Source organism: Vollenhovia emeryi, unplaced genomic scaffold, assembly GCF_000949405.1.
Source record: "Vollenhovia emeryi isolate VEMERY1.0 unplaced genomic scaffold, V.emery_V1.0 DF939172.1, whole genome shotgun sequence".
NCBI lineage: Eukaryota > Metazoa > Arthropoda > Insecta > Hymenoptera > Formicidae > Vollenhovia > Vollenhovia emeryi.
Genome location: NW_011967194.1, coordinates 367,601 through 374,863, shown reverse-complemented (window position 1 = coordinate 374,863; position 7,263 = coordinate 367,601). Strand labels below are relative to the sequence as shown.

At 43.3% G+C, this 7,263-nt stretch overlaps 2 protein-coding genes across 3 annotated transcripts in view; one reads left to right on the top strand and one right to left on the bottom strand.

Moving 5' to 3' along the window:
• The first annotated feature begins 182 nt into the window (after positions 1–182).
• On the top strand, positions 183–3,476 carry LOC105563690 (dihydrolipoyl dehydrogenase, mitochondrial). Of its 2 annotated transcripts, none has more exons than XM_012015481.1 (7): positions 183–368; positions 1,021–1,306; positions 1,384–1,750; positions 1,822–2,166; positions 2,279–2,370; positions 2,490–2,815; positions 3,061–3,476. In XM_012015481.1, the coding sequence occupies exons 1-7, from the start codon at positions 327–329 to the stop codon at positions 3,124–3,126; spliced, it is 1,524 nt and encodes a 507-aa protein (XP_011870871.1). In that variant the 5' UTR covers positions 183–326; the 3' UTR covers positions 3,127–3,476. The 2 variants fall into 2 exon arrangements, with proteins under 2 accessions (XP_011870871.1, XP_011870872.1); XM_012015482.1 differs by lacking the exon at positions 183–368 and adding an exon at positions 419–580.
• A 704-nt stretch (positions 3,477–4,180) lies between these two features.
• Positions 4,181–7,263, bottom strand: part of LOC105563688 (prostaglandin reductase 1-like) — an 8,234-nt gene continuing 5,151 nt past the window's right edge. The window contains exon 4 of the mRNA XM_012015476.1: positions 4,181–4,929. Within this exon, the coding sequence (XP_011870866.1) occupies positions 4,588–4,929 (342 nt within the window). The 3' untranslated portion in view covers positions 4,181–4,587. The remainder of the gene's footprint in view (positions 4,930–7,263) is intronic.

Sequence of the window (7,263 nt, the reverse complement as noted above, 5' to 3'; positions counted from 1 at the left end):
TGTCCACGATGCTAGAACTTGGACCAAGTTCTAGCATCGTGGACATTGGGCTTTATGTCTTAAGACATAAGGCGCAGTCTAGTACATAAGTCCATGGTCTATGGTCAGGATTGACCGGTCGATAAACGGGACCCCTGGCGGCATCTCACGGCGCGATCCCGAACCTCTTCCACGACCGCGCGCATTATCGACACCTCCGCCTAGACGAGCCTGTCGCGATAACCGACCGGTAGGCCTTTCAGTTTCACTGCCGCGAATCTTTCTCTCCCTTTCTGTCCCTCCCGTGTCCGGCGTCGGGGTGTCCAAGGTGCGATTTTGAGAGTAAGATGCAAGCCAGCCTCTGGAACTTGGTGACCACGTCGATCAGGGTAAGTCACGCGGACGATTCGCGCGGAGTCGCGCGGGCGATGTTTCACTCGGGTATCTCTTTCGTAACATCTCGTGGTCGGGCCGCCAGCGTGGTTCTCGCTTCGGTCAATCGGCGCGAATCCCCGGCGATTGTGCCCGCGCAGACCATTGAACTCGTCTCCTCGGATCCTGAAAAAAAACTCCCCCCAAAGTTTTGAATTTACGTCTAAAGGTAACTACGTGGGTTGGTTATGTCATTGCCGTCTCTGTGTTGGTGTGTGACATGCCATCGGGATACGTGGGTTCCTTTCTGCTATTCTCCGTTACACCTTCTGCACTCGAAATGAGATGTTGAAGAGAGATAGGGAAAAACTTGTGTGGAAAAAATAGAAAAGCTGAGAATAATATGATAACATGGGATGATAAAAGTTTCTAGAGAGACTGCAAATTTTATTTATCTTGTCGATTTAATTTTATTTATATCTATTGATTTAGTTATATTGTATCTATATTTTATTATTGATCGATTATATTTACTGATTACACTATTAACTACTGATTATACTATTCATTCCTTTGTTCTTGAGTTGTCACGAATTTTCTTCATTAAATATGTTAAATTATACTTTTGTTAGCGAGTGCCGTAATATACTCATCGCCCCTCTTTTTCAGCCAACATGCATAAAGCGTGTTCTACCGGGCGTAGCGAGCAGCCAGCAGCGCAGGTACGCCAGCACGCTGGACGCGGATCTAGTGGTGATCGGATCTGGCCCGGGTGGATACGTGGCGGCGATTAAAGCGGCCCAACTGGGCATGAAGACCGTGTGCGTGGAGAAGGGCCCGACCCTGGGTGGCACGTGTCTCAACGTTGGATGCATTCCGTCCAAGTCACTGTTAAACAATTCACATTACTATCACATGGCGCACAGCGGAGATCTGGCGAACCGCGGGGTCGTCGGTGAGTAACCGAGCCAGACGAATTTTGTTTCGTCACGCTACAACAGAGATCGCGTTACCGCGGATGACTCTTTGCAGTATCGAATGTTCAGTTGGACCTCAACAAGCTCATGGAGCAGAAGACGAACGTGGTCAAGGCCTTGACCGGCGGCATAGCGGGTTTGTTCAAGAAAAACAAGGTCGAGTGGGTCAAGGGTCACGGGAAGATCACAGGCAAGAATCAAGTCACTGCCCTAAAGCCTGACGGATCGGCGGAATGTACTATCAACACGAAGAATACTCTGATAGCGACCGGCAGCGAAGTCACGCCTTTCGCCGGCATCGAGATCGACGAGAAACAGGTCGTGTCCTCGACGGGCGCGCTGTCGCTCGGCGAAGTCCCCAAGAGGCTCATCGTCATCGGCGCCGGAGTCATCGGGCTGGAATTGGGCTCGGTCTGGCAGCGGTAAGTCGCCGAGTTCACCTTTAACGTAGAAAACTGACTCGCGCACTCGTGCTAAATCGCCACTTCTACAGACTGGGCTCCGACGTAACGGCCGTTGAATTTATGCCGACGATCGGTGGTATGGGCATCGACGGGGAGGTCAGTAAAACCATGCAGAAGGTGCTCGCGAAGCAAGGACTGAAGTTCAAACTGGGGACGAAAGTCACGGCGGCTAACAAGCGTGGCAGTGAGATCGTGGTCTCCGTTGAGGATGCGACGGACTCGGGCAAGAAGGAGGACCTGACGTGCGACGTGTTGCTGGTGTGCGTCGGCAGGAGACCGTACACGCAAAACTTGGGTCTGGAAGACATGGGCATCGAGAGGGACGAGAAGGGAAGAATACCCGTGAACAATCGATTCCAGACGGTAGTGCCTAGGTAAGTGCGAAATCTTAATCGGAACTTAAATGCCATTTGGACTTAAATTTCTCCAGCGTACCTGCGACATCTCGATGATTCCGCGTAACCGTTTCTATAATCACATTCGCAGTATTTACGCTATCGGGGATTGCATTCACGGACCAATGCTGGCTCATAAAGCTGAGGACGAGGGCATAATTACGGTGGAAGGTATTGCCGGAGGTAATTGTCAATCGTATTTTGAATACAACTCTTTATCTTCTTCCGTGCTACAGATACATGTACGGACTCGCTCGTGTTTCTCTTTCACTCGGTCTGATTAAATGTGGATTATCTCGCAGGCGCGGTTCACATCGACTACAACTGCGTGCCGAGCGTGATATACACGCATCCGGAAGTGGGTTGGGTCGGCAAGACGGAGGAAGATCTGAAGAAGGAGGGCATCGACTACAAGGTCGGCAAGTTCCCGTTCATGGCGAACTCCCGTGCGAAGACGAATCTCGAGACGGACGGCTTCGCAAAGGTGCTCGCCGACAGCAACACGGACAAGATCCTGGGCGTGCACATGATCGGACCGGCTGCGGGAGAGCTCATCAACGAGGCGGTCCTCGCGATGGAGTACGGCGCCAGCGCGGAAGACGTTGCCCGCGTTTGCCACGCACATCCGGTAAGTGTTTAACGTCAATTTTATACTAGCAGTCTCGCTTTGGCGTCTTTGGTGATTAATTACTCTTACCTGTAACGTTATGCATCTAGGAATTTTATTAAAAAAAGAAAGAGCAGGTTAACAATGATCTTTAATTATCTAAATCATATTGCTTATTATACTTGAATATTAAGATCTCACTAAAATTGACTTTGGAATTATTTTGTCAGGCACGTTTTATAATATGCACTTCATTCTCTCTCTAGACATGCGCCGAAGCGCTCAGAGAAGCTCATCTCGCAGCCTATTTCGGCAAACCCATCAACTTTTAAATTTCTGCGGAGAATAAGAGAATCATTGCACTGGTTAGTCTATATCCTGATTGCGTTTGGCACTAAACGTGCCTGTCCTCTTTTCGTTTATTCAGATAGTACATTTTGCGGACAGACACGTTTAAGCTCCCTGCTAAACGCGTATGATTTACGCGGCCCTTCTGACTTCACATCGTAGCCTGGATCTAGTCTACGTATCAACGTCGTACAGGTACGTTGCGCGAACTCTAACGCATTGTATAAGGGAATACGATTGTAAATAAGAGCTGAAGCCATTACGCGGAGGTACAAGCTTATCTCTGGTGACTTTGTATTTATTAAGAATAAATGAAAGATGCGGTATTATAATATCTCGTGTTTAAATTGTTCCGTAGAAGATATGTGTGTAAACATAGATGAAAGATAAAAAAAAGAGGATAAAATCATAGCACACAGCAGAGAAAGTAAAATTATTTAAAAGAATGGAATCCTCGCGTAAAAGAGCATACTTCGCAACGAACACGTAGCAGTGATAACGTAAAGGTATTTCTCGAAAATCGCTCAGTCACTATTGCATATCGAAATGAGGCTTTATCTCGCCAATCGCCATTATGTAATTAGGTTTATCATTGAATTTATCAAGAAAAAGTATGCTCAGCATAAATTGTTAACATGATGATATTTAATTAACACATTGAATCACCCAGTGCTGTGCATCAGAATTTAAAACTTTGTCTTTATCGCAGACTGCCATTATGGAACAGTATTCTAAAGCTTTTTATTGTTGAATTTATTAGAAGAGAGTGCAAAACCGCATATTACAGACGATCCTCTCATCCACTCCAATGATCTTGACATATATCTTGTATCTAGGATTATATATTTTATTCGAACATGTATTTTAAACTTTTTAATGAACAACGGCTGAGACATGTTGCAGGATAAGTCAGAGCAGTGTTCTTGACGATAGGCGAGGTCACTCCTGGTATACAATTTTATCCATTTTTTTGTTAATTTTATATTATGTCATTTACGGGGGTAATAGGGATTTTTCAGAAAAGATAACAGCACAAAGTTGCGATCGAACGATATGTTTTATTTAATAAACTTCATATTTTATTGCACATTATGCAATATCAAACAATTGTCTAAATATCAATTGCAACTACATATTTTTCACAGCCTCTGTTTGTTTTTACTGCAAGAATGCAAAAGGTACATTTATTACAAATGGTTTGACAAGAAAAAAGAACCTGACTATTCGTTCAATTGCGTTTTGAATGTTGTTCGATGATAACACGCTGTGTAATTCTGACCTTATAAATGTGTAAATACCTGAATAATATTAAAAAACGTGAAGAATGCTGAGAAAAGTTTACAGGATAAAACGCTCATTTTGGTCCGAAATGAGTGTTTAAGCAGAAAAACCGAAAATTGCGTAAAGTGATCAGTCGATTGACTTCTTACGCAGATCGTTGATGTCTACACCTTGACGATCGCTTTTCCGATGTTCTCCCCGCGCATCATGCCGATGAACGCATCGAACATGTTTTCGAAGCCTTTCGTCACGGTCTCGCGGTAACGGAGCTTACCCTCGCGTATCCACTGCAAGTTCTGCGTGATTCCCTCGAGCCAGCGGTCCGACCAGTGCGTAACAACGAATCCTTCGATCTTCATTTGGTTGTAGAGTATCGCAGGTTGCAGAACCGTACATTTAGGCAAGGCCGAAGGGTCCGTGTCGTAGTTCGATATACAACCGCACACGGCAACCCGGCTGAATGGTCTCATCTGGTACATGACTGTGTTGGAGACCTCTCCGCCAACCTATTAATTAACGTGGTTTAAGTCCCAATAGCTAATTGCAGGGAAGAACGTAGTTTCTTTCGATCAGTTCGAGGTGGAATTTTTAACACTAGAGCTACCAAAAGTAGGTAAAAATAACTGGTTTCTATACTTTTTAAATTACTCAAATTTATAACAGTACATTTTCTAAGATCTTCCACCATTCTTGTTTCGTAAAGTTTTGCCTATGTAAATTATTAAATCCATTGATTTATCTTTCTCTTGATCCTCTTTTCAAAGGTATGTACACATACACTGTTTAAACAGCAAAAATTAATCGCTCATTGTTCCATTGTTAACAGAATTTGGCGAAATGTAATAATTTTGAAATTACAAGAAATGGTGTGTTCTCTGCTGCTTTCGCTGCGAAAAGTTTTATCAAGAGTGACTGAAGAATCTACAGATTGAAAAGCAATTATCTACAATTTAATTGATCGAAGTAAGAAGAGTATCTTATCAATGCGCACATTATCGAAATAACAATCCATGCCTTGCGGAGCGGCTTCGCGTAAGCTGGACGCGATTGGCATGGTCTTATAGTTGATGACTGAATCAAAACCCATTTCCTCAGTAAGCCACTTGCACTTCTCGTCGGAGCCGCATATACCGATGACCGTCAGGCCCAGATTCTTGGCGATCTGACCCACGTGCGAGCCGACCGCACCGGCGGCTCCGCTGACGACGATTATTTCGCCGGGCTTCGGTTTGCATAATTCCAGCAAGCCGAAATACGCCGTGTTGCTGTGAGCACGAGAGACAGAGAGTTTCATTTAAATAATTTATGGTATGTGTCTTTTACTCCTGCTATTGATGTAAAAAATAAATACGCATATCTCATAAAATTATAATTTTTATCTCAAATTTTAGGAACTTCTATTTAATGCTGGCGTCGGTTCGTGATTTGCATAATTCACACATGGTTGAAAATTTAGATGCACGTCGGCGTAGTCGCAACCCTAGTAGCACTGTGCAGTGGCTCAACATTGGCCCATCACAACCAAATATTGGGCCAATGTTTAACTAATGTTTGCCTAATGCACTGTGCTATTAGGGAAATGAAAGACGATAAATTACTTAGAACCGTGGCGTCCTTTATATTTTATAAACGCGGTTCTTTTTCTCGCAAGACTATAAGCAAGCGCATGCCACATTACAGAGCATGTAAGCTTGCGAAAATTCTTACCCCGGCATTCCCAGCATGCCTAGGCCTAGGGACGGCGGCAGATTGCCTAGGTCCGGCAAAATGTACGGTGTTGACTCGAACATTATATCGACGGCATTCGGCTTGACTATCGTGTGAGTTCTCCAGCCCAGGTTCCCGACGATTCTCTTGCCGACCGGGAAATCTGGATTTTTCGACTCTACGATCTTGGCGACCTGACTACCGATCATTGTGATCCCGACCGGGAACTTTTGCAGGTGCGATCTCATGTATGGATCCACAGATAAGTACTCGGCTTCCGCGAGATATTCTAAATGAAAGAAAAAAATATATAACATCCTTTTATTCACAGGATAATTTATGGCTGATAAATGTAATTTAATATCGATAATTAAGAGAGCTAATAGAATAGCGATCACCACAGTTTCATCAGCACTATTAATTATTAATAATAATTATTACAATTCAAATATGAAGCCAATTTTTAGGTCCGAGCGAGATGTAAGTAGCACAATAATTTAAAATCTAATATGTGAATTCATATACCGTTTTCCACCTGCGCGCCGTTTTACTTTCAGCCAATACAATGTAATAATAGTAAATGTAAACGAAAACATTATTTTGCATAATTAGTTGAAAAAAATCATATAACTGCAGAAAATATTAAAAAACGAAATCGGGCAACTTGCCGACAGCTTAATTTTTGTATTCGTTACATTAATTCGATATCTATTACGAAACAAAATTATTTATTATAGATATCAATGAATTTAATATTACATCAGCATTTGTATGTAAATCATCTTGCTGATACGCCTCGAACAAAAACATATGTAAATTACTCGCTATATAGTCTGCGTGCCGTAACATGTATATGTGCACATTTATCTATAATTTATGTCACGTATACTGTAGCAACACACACAGATCGCGTTATAGTGTTTGTATTGTTTCTGGTATCACTGTACGATGCTGTGAGCGATTATCGTAGTAAAATGTGATTCGTCATTGTGCATATCTGCCTTGCTTAAGGCCTTCACACATAAAATTCCGTAAGGGCGTAAAACGTAAGTATAAGAAAATCGACCAATCACAGTCGAGAACGTAAGGCAATAACGCAAGCAGTAGCAAATCCAATCTGTTGATTTTCTTAC